The following is a 19083-nucleotide window of genomic DNA, read 5'->3' on the forward strand; positions in this document are numbered from 1 at the left end:
CCATCAGTGCCAGCAGGGGGTCTGGTGACGGGTGTGGGGTGTGAGTGAGTCTATTGTATGTCCAGGAGGTTTGAGGTGGTTCTTTTCAAACCTGCCGTAGATCTTGTTAAGGTCGGCATTGGCTGCTCCATCTTATTTACTAGGGAGAACATGAACGTCACTGTCTCAGTCTAATGACCTTTAATTTGCACGATATTCAAATTGTTTTGGAATATCACCTGTATTATATAATAAATATATAAATATAGGATATTCTATTTCAGTTTTTTCATTTACACTCATTCTATAAAAGTGGGTATGAGGGCATTTCATTTTGATTTTCAGCAGCATTTAATAACAAATTTAAAACAAAAAGACATGTATCTGTTGTAAAATACATTTAATAAGGTTTGTGTGTGTGATGGATGGAACAGCAGGCACCAATAATTTATTAAAAAGGAGATTGGTCTGGTTCCAGATTCGTCCCCGGAGTGATGAGCACAAAGGAGCCTCGACACATAGAACGAGCGCCTGCACAGAGTGGGGTTCTGTCCATCCACTGGGTGTCAGTACAAGGCAAGTATTTCAGCTGGGTCATATGAAAGAGTGAGAGCTTGGGGCTAATATTGTGACAGGAGCCAAAATGAAAAGCACAGCTTGCTCCAATTTGTTGTTCCTGTTCAACATGACACATAAAACTGAAAACAAAAATTAACACAGCCTCTCAACCAGTTTGATTTCAATACTTCATTACAACAGAGTCTTTAAAAAGTCCATGAGCCGTATTTGGCTTCAACAACTTAAATGATGACTTGTTCTTTGTATAGATCCACAACAAATAAGCCACGGTACAGCTAATAAAACACACTACAGAAAGATTATTGTAACACAATTAACATTTCCAGTTTTCATAATCATGTGGTTTCTGTTTAACTTCTGCAACAAATAATCTGATCAGTTCAAAAAGTTTGGAACTCAAGTAGGTCTGAACATTAAATTACAATAAGCAAAATTTCAAAGCACGCTATTGTTTTTTAAGATATTGCAGCATCTGACTCGGTATAAATAAAGGGATTAACCAAAGGACAGGCTTATTGTTCAATGAAACACTTTTGGGGCTAAAACTTCAGAAACAAGGTTCAAAAGCCAATGTTGTAATCCTGGACTCTGATTTTGTTTTTTCAAGTATTATTTTGAGACTTGAGTTGCAAAATTTTCACTTTCATTACTGTCCCCTGACTTTTGATTGTGGGTGAGCTTCATCATCGTGAACATTTGAAAGGTACAAAACTGAATGAAACGTTACACAGCTGACTTTAGTAGCAAAAGCAGGTTGACCAAGACAGAAATCCCTAGATTGGGGGGATAAACAACTCAAACACAAACTACCTAAACTAGAAACCATAGAAAATAACTTGAAAGTCAGTTAATCCCTTAGTCACATGGTAAATTAAGCAACGATGGATGAAAACAATAAATAAGTTTAGTTTTTTCACTGAAGCTGTGAACAAAAACAGGACAATTACAAATAAATGATGCTGTTATTCCAAGTTAGCATGTTTCTAATTTACATTTAAAACTGCAAATATCACAGGAGATTGTTGTTGTTTTTTTAACATCAGTAACTCCAGAAAACAAACCGAGGGTTAAAATCCTACATATTTTATTAAGCACTACACCCCTGCTCTCTAACCTTCTATTCTTTAGTCTTTGTCTTCCAACTAACTATACATACACAGCAAATATGCACAGACCCGCTGACTACGGTTTCACAAAATGAGCATGGACCTCTTCACACACTCAAATGGTTAAGAGGAACTGAGCACCTTGTTCTTAGCCGGGAAATTAGACGTAGCTGCTCAAATTAAAGCAAAGCTCAGACTCGGTCGTACAAATGGTTTATTTATCACCCGATTTACTAAAAAACTAAGAAATGAAACAGTTTGCCTCAGCTGAAGCCAACAGGAAAGAGAAAGGTGTGTGTAGGCTGGACAGATGTTACTGGAACACTTCAAAATTAACTGAATCTGACATCTTCATTATTAGAAAATAATCTTGGGATTATCTGTGAACGTCTGTATGCATTATTATACACACAGTCCTCCTTCTGCATTTGAACTCCTCGGTGCACGTGCATCCAGCCGTCACAGCCCGACTATTTGCGTTTCCTGAGCAGTAAGTACACGAGGCCGCTGCTGAGCGTCACGGGGAAGCTGACCCAGGCCAGGAAGTAGGAGGAGCCGAACGAGCCTTTCTTCAGACTGTCGTCGTGAAAGGAGTGATTCTCAGCCGTGTAGATGGACGCTGCAACCATCACACAAAGCGCTGGGAGAGGATGAGGTTAATTAGCGTCAGCGAACGTCACGTTGCACTTTGAAACCACTGGAACCACCACTCACGCTAAGGGCACTCACAGGCCAACAGCTGGATGATGGCGGAGAAGACGAATCTCTCTCCCTGTTTGAGCCTGAACAGCTGAAGGATGAAGACGAAGAAGCTGACGCAGCACAGGATGGTTCCCAGGATCATGGCGGCCTGGATCACCTGCAGGTAGGCTGAGGAAGAGGAGGCTCGTACAGTACGTCACACACAACCAAGGGGCACATGCAGGCGTGGCGGCTGGCTTACTGGCAGCGGCCGTGTGGCTGTTCGCCAGCGGGTGGCAGGTGGCGTTGCAGGCGAGCCACAGGTCGGCGTAGACGGCGTCCTGTCCGGCCGGCGACACCACCCACCACGCCTGGAGGAGGGGGGAGAGGCAGAGGTGGGTGCAGGCCAGAACCAGCGCTCGCGCTCGGCTCCGCTCACGCTACTCACGTTGTGGATGGTGGCGACAAAGAGCATGACGGCGCCGATGAGGTGGAAGAGGAGGATGAAGGCTAGGACGATCAGCATGGCGGCCGGCGTGTGTGGCTGCGTGGGTCTCACTGGCCGATCAGAGCGCTGGATCTCGCGTGCGCGACCGTCCTGACAGCAGCTGGTGGTCTGAGGGGGATCGAGGCGCCTCTGACGAAAGGACCCGGCGTTAATGCTTTAACAACACACACATCAGCTGCTCGTTCCTGGGCTGGAACGGCTGAGAACAGTAATATCACTGCATCTCTGGGGAAACTGCAAAGGAACCACATCTGCAACTTTTCCAAACAACTGTGAAAAATGTCGGGTCGAAGAAACAACCCGAAACATTCACAGCATTTGAGTTTAACCTCAAATTACAGAAGATGCTGCTGAGTGAGTGCACTCAAAAAATGACTCTTGCCCCTAATGAAATATATGGTTCAGATGATTGGGTTTTTTTAAATAAGCATAATGCAAATATGCTCAAACATGTACTAAAAGAAATCAAGTAACCTCTACTTGAAATCTTCTGTTCAAATATGATGTGATGTACAGATAATGAGGAATTTCACATTAATGTTAACTATTTCATGCACTTTTAATGTCAACCAGCCAAACGTTCTGCAGATGACTGATCCTATGGGGAAACTGTGTTTGGTGATGGAGCAAACTGGCCTTGATCTGACAACCCTCTGCTGTTGTTGAGTGAGTTAGCGTCTTTGATGGTGACCTGCATGTGGTTAACCTGTCTGTAGTCTAGGACGGACACACATCACGCTGGCGATGACATCAGCTGATTTACTCTGCATTCCTGCTCATTGTTATGGACGCAAGGCTTCGTCTTATCTCTGTTTTCTGCACACTGACGTCTGAGCCTGTGTTTAAGGTATTATTATCTATCGAGACCAGGCTGTTGTTGGTGTATTTTATTCTCTCAGCAGAGACAAACTCGTCGACGGACACATTATTCCTCCTGTGTGTTTTACTGGGATCTGTCCTGGAGGGAAAACAAAACCATGAAAAACAGAGACGCAGGAAATTGTTTTGCTCAGCACGCAGAATGCTGTGTCAGCGGCACACACACATTCATTCATACAACACTCACGCTGCTATAAATACTCAAGACGTGAGTCGGAAAACTCCATGCACTTCTCTCCAACCAGAAGGTGCAGAGAGAGAAGCTTAACGTTAACTCCCACCGACACCTCAGATACTGAGCACACACGCACACACACACACACACATGCTCACACACACACACACATGTTCACACACACACACACATGCTCACACACACAAACACACACACACACACACACACACACACACACACACACATGCTCACACACACACACACACACACACATGCTCACACACACACACACACACATGCTCACTCACACACACACACACACACACATGCTCACTCACACACACACACACACACACACACACATGCTCACTCACACACACACACACCCACACACACACCCACACACACACCCACACACACACACACACACACACACACACGCAGCAGAGGAATGAGGCCTCGCCAAAATGGAGGCGCAGTAAAAACAGCCCCTCCCATCCGACAGGAAGCAGGCCACGGTTCTGAGTGGGAGCGTGTGCCAGAGGAAAGGCCGCGGCTGAGATGAGGAAGGGGAACGAGGAGCTGGGTTCACATACCAACATAACACAAACAACAACGCATCTCCTTCTTCTTTGTCGCAATTCTCTGGTAACGGACCTGAATTACACACTGTGTTGACGCTACATAGTAACAGGTCACACTGGGTGGAGCCCAGAGGCACACACTTATTTTAGCACTGGTGACGCTCCAGAGGTCTTAAAAAGTCCCAGTTCAAATACATCAGAATCGATGAGAAGAAACACAAACTAAGGCCAAGACCAACAGTCAACACTCAACTCACAACCATTTCAAAGAACCCAGTGTCTGTGCCCATTCGGCGCAGCAGGAACATTCTCAGGTCCAGGAGACGATACAGATGCACAAACAGCTGGATCTGCTGTCCCCAAACGAGGAGAAGACTCAGTGTTTAAAACCTCCCTCCGCTTCCTCTGGACTCTGAGACTCACCTCTGGCACCAGCTGCAGACTCACACACACATTGGACACGCCACACGGCATCTGGGGTTCATTGCATGGATGTTTCACGTGTCACATGTGTGTTTATGTATGTGATGTCACAGCATGACCGCTGGTTTTGTGTTGTCGCATGTACAGATGACAGAACCTGACAGGCAGCGCGGCGCTGCCATTCCTCCGCTCCACTCAGCCTTATAATGGGTGGCTGGGGGGACTCGGTGCAGGAGTGCAAGTGTGTGCGTGCTGCTGGAAAACGCTGACTTTCACGTCCTCTTTTACCCTTTTCATAAAATACAAAGCCACAGACTTAACTGGGCCTCTGAACCGGAGTCCTGTCTCCCTCACAGTGGCTCTCTCGCTCAGCGTATCTGTCTCCTCGGCCATGGAAAAACTGATTGCAGGGGAGGAAAGGCTTCCAGCGGGTCCCTGAGGCCCCTTCATACGCAGCGGCTCCTCCTGTTTGACCCTCTGCTCACAGTGGGGACACGCCACGGTCCGGTTCTGTCCAAGAGCAAGAGCAGGCGAGCCCAGAACGAAGGCTGGAGACTCTCTCTCTCCCGCTCCCCCCTGGGGCAATCGAGCGAGTGTGTACACAACAACGACAGCCAAGCTAAGGTTTATTTTTAGAGAAAACACAAAAGGCGCTTCTCCGCTGGTGGCCAAACAAAGCTTTGTTTAAGGAGAGCCCTCGAATAACACTCAGAGCTGCGCTTTGTGTCGCGGGAGCGACAAACCGACCCGGTGCGTCGGGCGCCTCTAATCCTTTGATGCACAAACCCAGGAGGCTTTTCTCCAAACCAAAAGTGGATCAAAGATGCTGAGACACCTCTGTTTGCTCACCTCACAGCCCCGGGAGGATCAGCCCAACCGCTGCAGCTGTGAGCCCAGCCCCACGGAGCCGCGGCGCCGGATCCGCCGCTTAACGCACGGCGTCAGCGCCGCCATTAATCCAGACAAGCGCTGCATTCAGGGCCCCGGTTCACAACAACGCTGCTGTTCGCAGCGGAATCCGACGTAAAGGTCATGAGGCTGTAATCTAATAAGGTTTCCTCGGTCGTAGGCCAGAAACCAGTCCCTCTGCATATAGAGCTGAAGCTTGTCTCCCCTCAGGGTTTGGCAGGAAAACAGTAGCAGCATCACGTTGACGTTTGTTTCACACCACGAGACAATGGAGAATAGATGTCACCCAGCTCTCTCCTGCTGCATTCAAATGAACATGTGTCACAACACATCTAAACAGGAGCGCTGACGCTTTGCTGATACTTAGACGTGATATTGTGATTGTCAGTCACTTCCTCAGCGCCATTCATGAGGAAATGCCGCGGTTTCAGGCGGCAATAAAAGAGCGCGTGAATGAACAATAGTCTCTCCCAGAAATTCATTCACATCAGCAGCCATTCAGTTAAATACTCTTTCATTTATCTGTAGATATGTGCAATATAAAGGTTAAAAAAAGGCTTTTAGGATCTCTCTTTTATTCTCGTTATAATCAGTCCTCGTCTTTCCTGGAACCTTTAATAAATGCATGTTCACACTTTACAACTTGTATTGTTCTCACCCACTGCACAACACTGAGTCCCTCTGTGCAATGAGCTCAATACAAATATTGTCTGTTGAGCATAAATCTTCTTTTCTGCAGCCGAGAATGGAAAAGTAGCAGACTAAGCATATGTTGTGTTCCGCCACAAGGGGGCGCACCACGAATGCAGGCAGTAATCAGCCCTAATTAAGTTTCTTCAAACAAAACACAAAACTCAGCAAGCGCAGCATAACGAAACTCAGCAGACAGACGTGTTCTTATCATTTAGACCAAACAACACATTTACAGCCAAGTCAATTCATTTGAAAAATAATAAAATAGACAAAGCGCACGTAAAAGAAAATAAAGAAATACCAGGACACAAATTCAAGACCACACGTCACTCGCGTTCACAGTGGAACGTCAGTGGGACACGAGTCCACTGAAAAATAATAATGATTATACTAAACACTTACACGGAATTTAATTTAATTATCTCTCTCTCCCTCTCTCTCTCTCTCTCTCTCTGACACACACACACACACACACACACACACACACACACACACACACACACACACGGGTGACCGACGCCCCTTTTATTTCCACCGTCTGAAACTTGAAGCAGGTCAGAGGAAGCTGAGTTATGAACTGCGTAAAAAAATACCCACAGAGGAAACGACCGCGTGGAAATCTGGCAGAAATGACTCTATGGTAAAAGTTCCAAATGTTGAAACGACCTCGTTGACTCTTTAAACGGGGTGCGCACTTTTCACTATGCAGGATATGAATGGGGCGCGCGCACCGGCTGTAAAACATCTGCCCAGCTTTAAACTACGACCTCCAACTTTACTTACCGAGGTGCACAGAAAATGAAGATCCAGATGTGGCCGTGCGTAAACGGAAATAATAGAATACAAAGAGAAGGAAAGGATGAAGGTACCCGGTCTCCCAATGTGAGCAAGCGGCAGCTGGAGCTCGTACTATCAGGCAGTGGCAGAAAATCAGTCAGAAGCTCACATTCTCCAGCACGCGGCAGCAAAAGCAGGAGCTGGGTGTGGTTTAGGGCCGAATGTGATGGGAGGTGCGTTTACGCGTGCGGACGCCAGAGGTTTGGTGACAGGAGGCGCAGGCGGGAAGCATTATGGGAAGGAGGCGATGAAGAAAAACAGCAGAGGTCAGACGGAGAGAGACAGACAGAAGGAAATGAAAAAGATAAAGTGGGATCAAAAGTCCAGATGAGGACGATGGAGAGAGGAACAAATAAGAAGAGAGCAGATGGAAACGAGCGGCTTTTATGAGCACTGAAGGACTCAGGACACGCCTGAGTCAACGCTGCCTTCTGCAGATGATAGTAATAATTAAATAATTATGGCCTCACTCAAATGTGACATGCAGAACGTTCGGCTGGTTGACATTAAAAGTGCATGTTTACAAAGAAAGCAAAGCGCGAGCTGCGTGCGTGATGATTGTTCTCTAAACAACCTCCTCCTCCTCCTCGCCGTCTCCACGGGATGCTGCTCCCACGTCAGCGTCGTTAAAAGCACATCTCCTGCCGCCGCCGTTCCAGCGGCGCATCCGTGCGCACGTGCGCATCCAGCGGTGGGCGCAGCGTCGTCCGCGGCGCGACGGGGGCCGCGCGCGCGTCCTCGCGCCACAACACAAACAGAGTGGTGATGGAAACAGGCCGGACTCGTCCGCCGGGTGTCGGGTGTCCACGCAGCGCGTTTATTCACACACTCGCACAATTAACGCATGGCACGTATCAGATGGCCGCTATTGTTGTAAGGAGCGGCCTGGCCCCGTTTGTCTGCGCAGCGTCTCACCTGGTGAGAACCTGCATGACGTCACTGCTACGAACGGACGAGTGAAAGGACGCAAACACAGTGTGAGGACTGGAAACCTCCTGCTGTGCTGCTTCCTACGTGCATTTAAAGCCGTTGTCCTCCGGGCTTTGTAGGAGTAGGATCATTTTGTAGTGGGACATAACTGGGAACCTGTCGCTGCGGCTTCTTTGATCCACAGTTGTAGGTCCTGCGTGACCATTCCCAGTAAAAAAAAAACAATGGCTCATCATCCTTCCACCTGGATGAGTGCCAAAAGACGGAGAGGGAGACCTCCAGACTCCAGACTGACAGGAAACGCACACACACACACACACACACACACACACACACACACACACACACACACACACACACACACAGTGTGTGTGTGTGTGTGTGATAGCGAGTCTTTCCTTGAAGGCTGCTACTACATGCAATCAGCAGGAGGCACATTGAACAGCGCAGGAAAGCTGCACACCAGACTTGAGATATTATTGAGGAGGGGGAAAAGGTGCACAGAGAAACAAATTGAAATAGAGACCAAGTCCAAAATAAGTGATTGCAGAACAAAGCTGGCCGTCAGAATGTTTTCACATCTCTCTGCTTCCTCACTTCCTTTTTGCTGCGGGCGCAGCGATGTTGACAGTGATGTGGATAAATGTGGAGCCACTGTTTACGTTCCTGGGATGTTTCTCAAACATCTGCTATTGTCAGTGAAATGTTTAGAACAATGTAAAATTCGAGATCCTCCATATTTAGCCCAGATGTGTAGAGTATTTGTGTGTGTGTGTGTGTGTGTGTGTGTGTGTGTGTGCTGCACCTAAATGATCCCCACACATACAATTACATGCCGACACGCTGCTTTCCATCTCGTTTGCCTCCCCAGATTTCCATTTATTTGCTTAAAGGCTCCGGGCGGCAACGACCGACACAGAAGGAAGCAAACAGAAACACACGGGAATAAAAGTGGAAACGTGAAAATGATCACAGATGATAAATGGAGTCAGATTCGGGCCTGTGTTTGCGCAAACGCACACGAAGGAGGTCAGAGCCGTCCGAACCAAACCCAACAAGTCAACAAGGAAAGTACTGATAAGGAGATGCTGCAAGGAATAAAATAATATGAAGTAAATGTCAGGTTTGTGCATTAGTACACGTACAGTACATACAAAGCTACAATCCCCAGTGATTGACTGTTTCTAGTGACAATACAGCAGTTGTGACATTCATCATCTCTGTTGTAGGAAGCCTGTTTTGTGTCACATGCAGGAAGACGCGTCTCTAACTGTGTGTGGACAGAAATAGGCCGATCTCCACACTGATCTTCCTTCCTGTGACAGGCAAAGACACGCACCCACTCCAACCCAGCGGGCCTCCGCTCCAGGATCGCTGCACCGTGACCCCAACCAGGCCAGGCAGCCGGGAGATGGTGGGGGATCCTGGCTCTTCAGTCACGGAGGTCAGAGGTCACGGCGATCAAAGAGTATATTGTACATTCGCCTCCATATTCAACCACTAACATCACATTTCCTCACGTTGTGTCCCGTCTTTGGTCAGTAACGGCGTCGCATGGTTGCTTTTACTAGTTCAGGGGCAATGAGGCTGTTCTGTTGGTTTAGGCTGAGAGGCAGGAGCGCGTGTGGTCAGTGGTTCCAGTCGTGGGCAGGTCACATGGAGGCTGCTGCTCGGCCGCCTTCATGGACGCTTGCTGCAGCGGGAGGGAGAGGAGCTCCTCGCGCTGCAGGAGCCGGACCCGATCCCACGGACGCCCGTCCTCGTGAAGCAGGCAGCTGCTTATCTGGATCCTAGGGAGGACCGTGACGAGTTGTTTCCTTCACTCTTCAACTGAGTCAGCGTTTCCACATCAGCCCAAAGCCCGTCAGCGTGTTACGTGCTTATGGTTCCCCCTCAGATGCCTTTCACTTGAATAAGAGGAGCCTGTCCTGCTGTGGAGCTGTCGAAGCGTCTGAGCTGCACTCAGAGCCACGGAGGAGATCCCCTAAAGCAGATGAATCATGCCTTAGTGAGTGACACACATAGTGTAGGTGGGTCTCACTTCTTCACAGGAAGATGAGATTATGTCTTAGGCATTAACCAGTTATGGTTTGATTCATATGTGTTTAGGCTCAGGAATGACTCAGTCGAGGTTGGAAAAGATTTTAGTTGTGAAGTTGCATCATGCTGGCACCAATATAACTACAGTTGAAATCAGATGTTATTTTGATGTTTGGACGTGCTCAGCCTATTTCAGTGTTTGCACTTTTTTATACACTTTTCACAAGGCTCATCCGCCCAGACACACCCATCTTTCTCCACGAACCACTTCCTTCCTCTTTGTTTTTTGATTGTGTGACAAAACACGGTTGTCGTGACATAATGATTCCCAAACAGCCCCCCTCTGTTACGCCTTATAGAAGAAGTGTGAGTTATGTTAAGGCCTCTGTGTGTGTGTGTGTGTGTGTGTGTGTGTGTGTGTGTGTGTGTGTGTGTGTGTGTGTGTGTGTGTGTGTGTGTGTGTGTGTGTGTGTGCGTGTGCGTGTGCGTGTGCGTGTGCGTGTGCGTGTGCGTGTGCGTCACATTGTTGTGACATATATCGCACCACATATCTTGGTGCGATAACGACCTGTGGAGCCAAGGCTTAACTTTTGTGCTGAGTAACTTTGTGACCACAACCCAGTGTGTGTGTGTGTGTGTGGAGGTGTGTGTTGTCCTTCAACTGTGGGGGAGGCGTTGGAGATTGATGATTTCATTTCTACACCAGTGGTTGAAGCACTGAGATCATTTGTGACATTGTGCAATAAAACAACCGTCTGTTAACACTGTTTAGCGTTGTGATGGTGTTGGAGCAGCATCACACCTATGACCAATACAGAATCATCATTCAACCTAACTACATGTCTTTGGACTGTGGTAAAAGGAAAACACAGGTTTGACCTCAGGTCCTTTAAGCTATATGTCAGGGACTCGGGCAGGCGGCGGACCCACATGCACAGCACGGAGACGATATTATAATCAACAAAAGGTTTATTCCTCAAGGCACGGTCAGACGGTCCAGGTCAACACAAAAGGCTCGGCAAAAGTACAGGCAGGGAACAGGCAAAAACTCACGGTAAGTAGATAATCCAGGGTCGGACAGGATACACGATGCGAACAGGAACAAAACACGAACACTCAGGGAACACAGGAAACTAGGGACGCTCAACTCATTCTCAACTCAACAATCTGGCAAATGACTACGGGAACAGGAGGTGACTAAATACACGGGTGAGTGATTAACTGATTCAGTGCAGGTGAGGATAACGATCAGGTGGAGCAGGAAGCAGCTGTGACAAAAACCCGGAAGTAAAACTAAAGCAGGAACAGAAACCAGGAGACTATCAAACTAAAACAGGAAGTAGTATTACACAGGACATGGCGTGAAACATGACAAGCAGGACATGACGTGAAACAGGGAACAACTAGAAACAAAGACACAGATCATGACACTATAAGGCAGCAATTACTACTGTACTGCTACTTAAACCACCCTGTTGCCCTAATAACAATTCTACTGGGCGTAGAACTGTACATAACAGAGCAAGTCTACTTTGGTAGTCAAAGGCAGAGAAGCTTCTTTTCGTCTAATATCATTAAATCATGATCCTATTATGTTATTATTCTTACAGATGCAATAAAGCATAGGCACTAGCTCAGAGACACTATCATGTGAAAACAATTTTCCATGATTCAGGAGCAAAACCTGCAGTTTTTTGAGGATATTGGTTCTTAATACTTTATTCATTCACAGCAGCCCACTGTTCCCCACGGTTGTTTTGTGTTGTTTGGGTTAAATGCAGTAGTCAAATTTCATCGCTACGTATTGTGATAATGACCAATAAAGGATTTGTTCTTCTTCTGATGTCCTCCTGCATCTCCTTCATCATGAACAGAAATTCCTCTGACAAGAAACAAGACTTTGGGGCGTGGACCACGCAGGGGAAGCAGGACGGAGGAGGAAGAGGAAAGACATTAAAGCCGTTTAACAAATGACGCCTCCAAAGCAGGGTTTCCAGGTGGACTGGTGTTTCTCCGTGCATTGACTTTCACGTGTGTTTTAAACAAACCAATCAAGAACAGTCCCGTCACTGCTTGTTGCCAACGCTCACATGTGAAAGCAGAAGTGATCAGTGAATGGTTTGTGGGAAAGAGTTGCCAAGTGATGATGAATGAGTCAAAACAAAAGCATATCACATTACACACTGTCTGCAGGGCAGACCTGAGGGAGGGTTTAGCACATGCGCACAGGCAGACACGGGCGGAAACACCTGCTTAAAGCATTATAGGAGGTTTATTCACATACACAATACAGAGGGGTATCCCAGACAGAGGACACCCAAACCCACAATACAAAGACAAACGAATGAGATGGCTGCAATCAATCATCTTTTCCTATGATACAACTGTAATAGAAAGCTTCATAAGGATCATAAGGTGTGTGCATAGGCTCTTGCACCCTGGTTGCTTCAGCCAGTCACAATTTATGTAAAAGAATAATATACAAATATTATTATGGTAGAAATCCATAAATGCACACAAATCCATAAGTTTGCTCCTTGTGTCTGTCTGTCTGTGGTCCAAACAACAGCTCCGCCTAGAGGACGCAGCTGGATACCTTCAGTGAATTATAACTTGAGAGTTCAGGCAGGGACACTGAATGAAGAGCGGAATACTCAAACACCGAATTAAAATGAACGCTTCTCACTAAATGCTGAGAATAATTTAACTGTGCCAAATCAATGCAAGTAAAGTAAGTATAAGTCAATTTACAGTGAACCAGTAAACTATAATCTAAAGAATCCTTGTGAAACATTCATTACGTTTTAATTAAAGACTATGGGCTATGTAAATATTGATTTTTAATACACCCATTAATGTTTTTGAAGTTTCACTTTCTGCGCACCCGGAACCTTCGAAGGGGAAGAATTTAACGGTAGGACTCGAACTTGAAAGATGGCGGACGTACCAGAAAATGCACCAGAACGTAAGTTTTAAAACTTTAAAAGTCCTTTTTAAACTTTTATCTCCACGGATTGATGGGTCTGATGCATCACACTTCTTTTGAATTGTGTTATACATTTAACGAGTTTTAAAAAACGTTTCACTAAGGTTTTTTGATCTTTTGTCTCCAGGCTGATTTCTGTTTGCTAATGTTAATATGAAATCATTAATATCACCTTTGAGAGGACACCTCATTAAAGATATCCTATTTTTTTCATTTTTGCATTATTAATAATGTTAATAACAACAACAGCGATAGTAGCATAACGAAGCCCACCGGGTGTTACGCAGGGTGAACCTAAAAGCACACAGCTGTGTTTTGTTAGCGTCAGTACTGTTTAAACAAATGATTAATTTGTGTTAATAGAACAGTCTTGTGTATTTGCTTTAGTGCTATTTAAATATTTGCTAAGTCACTCTGACGTAATGATACCAGGTAGCATTTCATCGTGAGAAGGTTAGCAGCAACTTCACTCCCACATATTGTTATTGCAAAGTAGTATTTATCCATCATAACTGCCTTATATTGCATTATAAAAATGTTTTAATTTGATTTGATCTGATCTGACATATTTGGACCCTTTCGAATCTTTCCAGACTGCCCAGGTACAGCAAGTGAGCAAGCAGGGAAGGCATCATCATGTCAGGGATGCCCCAACCAGACACTGTGTGCCTCTGGAGCCACAAAAGCCCCAGATCCAGGTAAGAGACTTGTCGCATCTTATGAAATTTGAATGTGTACACATTGTGCCATGACAGATTGAGTTCATTTTTGCTTTTTTTCTAGCTTTTTGATGAAGATGGTTTAAATTGAACAGTACAAGTTAGTAGTATTGAAACAGCTAACATTGCAGTAAACACATTTGAGAGTCTTCTACTGCTGCTGCTTGAAACAACCCATCCTCACCTTTGGTCATCTTCTATTTCCCGTCTCAGCCATTGCGCAGATAGCAGAGAAGCTTTCAACAGTTAAACACAAGATCCTTGTGCTTTCTGGGAAAGGAGGAGTGGGGAAGAGCACGTTCAGTGCACACCTGGCCCATGCTCTGGCGAGTGACAGCACAAAGGAGGTAATGAAGCTTTTTTTTTTTTTTTAATTTATAAACCATGGTTGAGTTTGAATTAATGATGAATTAATATTGTGTTTAGTTTATCTCATTCGGTGTTGCAAAACTTGCAAGTGCCACTAGAGGTCACTGAAGACTTAATTAGGAATTTCTTGAATTTCTTTACTATAAGTCATTTTATGAAGTCTATTATTTTTTTAATCTGGTCTTTAGCATCTTCCTCGCTTACGGTTTCTCTTGTTAATTGTGCAATGTCTTTGTAAATGTAATGAGACTGAAAGACCTCAAAAATTAACGTTTATGACTGAAAACAAGTTGAAATTCTATCATTCTGTTTATATTAGTGAATAAGCAAATGCAGCAAACAGACATTACACATTTTTATTTTAAAAACATACAAAAAAAAATACCAATTGCATTACGTGGGTAAAGATTTTGCTACCGAATTGCGTCGGCATTTCCAGTAGCAACCATCAATAAGATCATATGGAAACATGCAAAGTTTTGGTGCCCTCTGTAGTACGTCTGTAGGTTTCCTTTGCCTTCCCACTCAGCAGATGTGCAGTATTCTTATTATATTTTTGTTTTCCAGTTACCTTGGTTTTGACCTTTGTGGTTCTCCTTGAATGCAAGTTTTAGACTATGCTTTATGTCTTTTTAAAGCATTACCTGGTTTGAAGATTTATGGTCCAAAGCAGGAACCCAACCTGGCCACAATTACAGTGTGTGTAGATTTTCTTCTGGGTTATTTGGACTCATTATGTCACCAAATGCCAGAGGGTTGACTAGTTGAATTTGTTGCAGACATTTGTACCTAATCATAACGATGAGTTCAAGGTTTAAAGATTTGACTTTTCTCTTTTGACTTTGATCCTTGTTGTTTTCTGTTTTTAGGTTGCTCTGCTCGATGTGGACATCTGTGGCCCATCCATTCCTAGGATCATGGGCTTAGAGGGAGAACAGGTTAGCTCTGGCTAGGGGTTAGGGGTTAGGTGAACCTGTTTATTTGACAGGTTTATGTTTATAAGGCAGGCGTGTAAACTCTTAGTGTTTTGTCTCCAGGTTCACCAGAGTGGGTCAGGTTGGTCTCCTGTGGTGAGTCATTTCAACCACTGCTTTAGTTTTTATGTCTCTGAGGGAACCTTGGGTCATTACTGTGTGTGTGTTCACGTTGCAGTATGTCGATGACAACCTGGCCGTCATGTCTATTGGTTTCCTGCTCAGCAGCCCTGATGATGCTGTGATATGGCGGGGACCCAAGAAGAATGGTGTGTAAAATTACATTTGACCTTTTGCCTTTTTATACCACTACAACATGTGTCATGTGTCATTTTCATCAGGAATGATTAAGCAGTTTTTGAGGGATGTTGACTGGGGAGAACTGGATTATCTGATTGTGGACACACCCCCTGGCACATCTGATGAACACCTGTCCATTGTCCAGTACCTAAGCTCCACACACGTTGATGGAGCGGTCATCATTACCACACCACAGGTACACACATGCTGATACTACATTAATTGCACATTAACCAATGATAAAGGGGACTTCTACTCTCTAATCTTGTTGCACAACTACTTTCACTCCACCCGCTGTGACTTGGCCTTCAGTTGGTGAGTTTTTCATAAACCAGAATAAATCTCTGCCACCTGGAGTGATTCGTTAGGGAAACACTAATAACGATAGTAACACTAAACATTTAGAAGCCAGACTCGCACCCCTTACTCAAAATGCAAACTGGCTGTTCATGCTTCACATTACAATAGTCTTAGGGCTGCTCTTCATTTAGAACTGGGTGGTTTGTCAGATGTGAGAGTTTTAAATTAGTGATAGGCTGCAATGTTATCATGTGGAAAAACCCTTCTCTCACCACTGGTGCGACATTGACCACCCACACATTTGACTCTAGCTAAATACAGTCAGTTACCACCTATTTTAGGGGCTGATGAACAAAATGTCTGAAATGCAACTGATTCAAAGAAAGGGGCCTGTTAACTATATCTAACACATTATCACTTGTTGGCGGATAATAAATAAAATGTATCATTGCTTTTTATTTTTTCAACATGCATTGCAGTAAATAAAATCAGTACATAGTGAAATAAGATGTAGCTCGGGAACTGTCCTGTCAAAATTACCTCGCTAGGCTACCACTCAGTGGCTTGTAAGTCTGGTCCAACCAGTCTTAGTGACTGTGATGTGTTTCGTGGCAAAAGTCTATTTAGTGAACTGTTAGTAACTTCCTACTTTTCTGCATAATTGAGTCAAGAATTGTGAAGTGATCTTCATTAAAATCATATATACAAACAAACACCATACCTGCATTTTACATGGTGTGTGTTCACAGTTCCTGTTTGTATGTCATCCGTGTTATTAGGAACATTTTTTTTCTGTTTTATGAATCATCTTCCACAGTAACGCTGTCAAGTGTCACGGTGCTCTGGCAAACGTTGAGGCCGTTCTCTAGGGGACAAGACATATTACACACCTACATTTAAACACAGTCATGGGGTTAATATTAAACCACATAATGATGTCATAATGTCAAGCTATCCGTTAGAAGTTGAGGGGACTGACTTTGCCCAGTCAGGGCACTGGCTGTCCACAGATGCTGTGTGTAGGTCTCAGCTCTGTGAGGATCAAGTTCCTTTAACCAGGTGAACAACCAGGCCAGTATGTTAGCAGCTATGGAACACTTAATGTTTCATCGTCTAAAGGTGGCGCATTAGTTTACCAGAGAGCACAGCACTGTCTCATACCGAGTGTATTCATTGTTTGTGTGATACACACCTATAACAGCCAAGTGTTTATGGTGCCCGTGAACGCTCAGTCACACTGAGTGCCCTTAATGCCCTTAACTCTTAACAAACATTTCCTGATACTGGAATGAGGCAGAGCCCTTTGAGTTGTGTGGACAGTAGAATCACTTCCTCATTCCTTCAGCTCTCACTTTGCCAAAATTAACCACGGCCCATGTGGAAATAACCTAAAGCAGACAACAGTGTACTTCATATCAACAAACAGGTTGATAAGGTCCTGATATTGGTAAAATGAAAATGATGTAATGGCTTTTATTGAACACACTTGTTTTGGGAGCTGCTCCGGTTATCAAGGTTAATAGCTGTTACTGTAACTGATATCAGACAGTGTTTTTCTGTCTCCCTGTCACGTGTTATGACGTATTTCTCCTTTTGTCTTGCTTCTCTGTCTCATCTCCGCTGTAGGAGGTGTCATTGCAGGATGTGCGCAAAGAGATTCGATTTTGTCAGAAGGTCAAGCTGCCAATCATCGGCGTGGTGGAGAACATGAGCGGCTTTGTTTGTCCTAAATGCAAGGTCCGTGACAGACACATACACAGTGACCAGTAACATCTACCCATAAACTATAAAAAAACAAATAAAAATGAGCAGCTGATAGATAACACATATTGCCAATTTTTTTGCCCGATTTCCGACTCCATCGAATCTGAAGAGAACTTTGTAAATAATTGTTTGTGCTTGCCGTCTCCCTTGTAGAACACTTCGCAGATCTTCCCTCCCACCACCGGCGGTGCTGAGCAGATGTGCGCGGACCTTCATTTACCCCTGTTAGGAAAGGTGCCTCTGGACCCGAGGATAGCGCGAAGCTGTGATGAGGGCAAGTCTTTCCTGAACGAAGTACCCGACTCTCCTGCTGCTGAAGTCTACCGGACAATTGTGCAGAGTATGTGTTAGCAAAAAAAAAAAAACATACCCTACACCCCAAAACACAGCGTCTCCTTCCCATGTCTCCTTGCACTGTGGATGCTGAGACTTTCGTGGGTAAGGAAGTTGGACGCGCTTTGACTTCCATTGAAATCCAATGGAATGTGGTTTTTGATGACTAAATACTTTAGGTGATGGCTCAATACCGATTAAATGTTATGAAACAAGAAGCGACAACTTACACAAATGGGAACCAGACAAAAAAAAGCGGAAGATGGGTTAAATCGAAATTCATTAAGCATACCTACAGCGTGAGATTAAAGATGAGGAATCAAATGTGGTTCATTTCTACAGTTCTTAGGATTCTACCACGCTGAAAAAGACTCTCGTTTACATTTAGATGGTTAACACTATAGATGTGACAGTCGTCATTCAAGTTCATTTAAAAATATGTTTCTTCCTCGTCAAACCTGTTTCATTCTCCAGGCATCCAGGACCACTGCTCCAACCATGGGACAGAGGAACAGAGCACCACCTGACACTATGATGGCAGCCATGTTGGACCACGTCACATGATGTTCGCCTGATAAACATGTCTAACTACTCATTGAGAAACCCAGAAGAACTTATATTATAAATATATAGGAGAGTTTGTAAAACCTCTTTATCTCAACATCATGGTCATGGGTCTTTGAAAATAGTGTGTATTTACAGCAACAGAGCCACAGGAGTGTATGTATGATGGGAAAAAAGTACAGTTTATAATAAAAGTAAATGAATATGTCCTTAAACGCAACAGTGTTTGTTTTTCCATGATGTTACTAATGTTTCTGGGACTTTGATGTTTGTATCATCAGTCCAGTTTTCTAATACTTCTGTACAGACACTGATACAGTGTGAAATTAAATCAGGGCTTTAACACGAGCTAACAGGTGTTTGAGGAAGTCAAACCTCTGATTGTGGGTTAAACCAAGCATTCAACCGGTTCCTACGTGTTTTGCTGCCTTTGTTTGTGCTTGTTGATCCG

The 19083-nt window shown here is 44.8% G+C and overlaps 2 protein-coding genes and 1 long non-coding RNA gene across 4 annotated transcripts; 2 read left to right on the top strand and 1 right to left on the bottom strand.

Annotated features, from left to right (window-relative positions):
• Positions 1 to 362: 362 nt before the first annotated feature.
• On the bottom strand, positions 363 to 2928 carry emp2 (epithelial membrane protein 2). Its single transcript, XM_029159779.3, has 4 exons — positions 2794 to 2928; positions 2608 to 2716; positions 2394 to 2534; positions 363 to 2304 (listed from the first exon to the last, which is right to left on the bottom strand). Exons 1-4 carry the CDS (start codon positions 2869 to 2871, stop codon positions 2135 to 2137), a joined length of 498 nt encoding a protein of 165 aa, XP_029015612.1. The 5' UTR covers positions 2872 to 2928; the 3' UTR covers positions 363 to 2134.
• A 52-nt stretch (positions 2929 to 2980) lies between these two features.
• On the top strand, positions 2981 to 10819 carry LOC114860871 (uncharacterized). 2 transcript variants are annotated; one of them, XR_008695254.1, is made up of 4 exons: positions 2981 to 3519; positions 9155 to 9727; positions 9888 to 10291; positions 10393 to 10819. It is a non-coding gene; the product is annotated as an uncharacterized LOC114860871 (long non-coding RNA). The 2 variants fall into 2 exon arrangements; XR_005897960.2 differs by having other exon boundaries at positions 9888 to 10819.
• Positions 10820 to 13177: 2358 nt separating this feature from the next.
• On the top strand, positions 13178 to 18847 carry nubp1 (nucleotide binding protein 1 (MinD homolog, E. coli)). Its single transcript, XM_029159753.3, has 10 exons — positions 13178 to 13288; positions 13903 to 14007; positions 14242 to 14375; positions 15267 to 15335; positions 15435 to 15467; positions 15550 to 15640; positions 15713 to 15867; positions 17598 to 17708; positions 17889 to 18075; positions 18543 to 18847. Exons 1-10 carry the CDS (start codon positions 13258 to 13260, stop codon positions 18593 to 18595), a joined length of 969 nt encoding a protein of 322 aa, XP_029015586.1. The 5' UTR covers positions 13178 to 13257; the 3' UTR covers positions 18596 to 18847.
• The last annotated feature ends 236 nt before the right edge of the window (positions 18848 to 19083 follow it).

This window comes from Betta splendens, chromosome 8, assembly GCF_900634795.4.
Source record: "Betta splendens chromosome 8, fBetSpl5.4, whole genome shotgun sequence".
Classification (NCBI taxonomy): domain Eukaryota; kingdom Metazoa; phylum Chordata; class Actinopteri; order Anabantiformes; family Osphronemidae; genus Betta; species Betta splendens.

What these genes read in the sequence shown, in the direction of transcription:
- emp2 (XM_029159779.3), bottom strand. Translation starts at nt 2,871, where the DNA reads ATGCTGATCGTCCTAGCCTTCATCCTCCTCTTCCACCTCATCGGCGCC. An exon ending in CAGCCACACGGCCGCTGCCA is followed by an intron (nt 2,535 to 2,607) that starts GTAAGCCAGCCG and finishes CCTCTTCCTCAG; the next exon opens with CCTACCTGCAGGTGATCCAG. An exon ending in CATCATCCAGCTGTTGGCCT is followed by an intron (nt 2,305 to 2,393) that starts GTGAGTGCCCTT and finishes ATCCTCTCCCAG; the next exon opens with CGCTTTGTGTGATGGTTGCA.
- nubp1 (XM_029159753.3), top strand. Translation starts at nt 13,258, where the DNA reads ATGGCGGACGTACCAGAAAATGCACCAGAAC. An exon ending in ACCAGAAAATGCACCAGAAC is followed by an intron (nt 13,289 to 13,902) that starts GTAAGTTTTAAA and finishes GAATCTTTCCAG; the next exon opens with ACTGCCCAGGTACAGCAAGT. An exon ending in CTACCGGACAATTGTGCAGA is followed by an intron (nt 18,076 to 18,542) that starts GTATGTGTTAGC and finishes TTCATTCTCCAG; the next exon opens with GCATCCAGGACCACTGCTCC.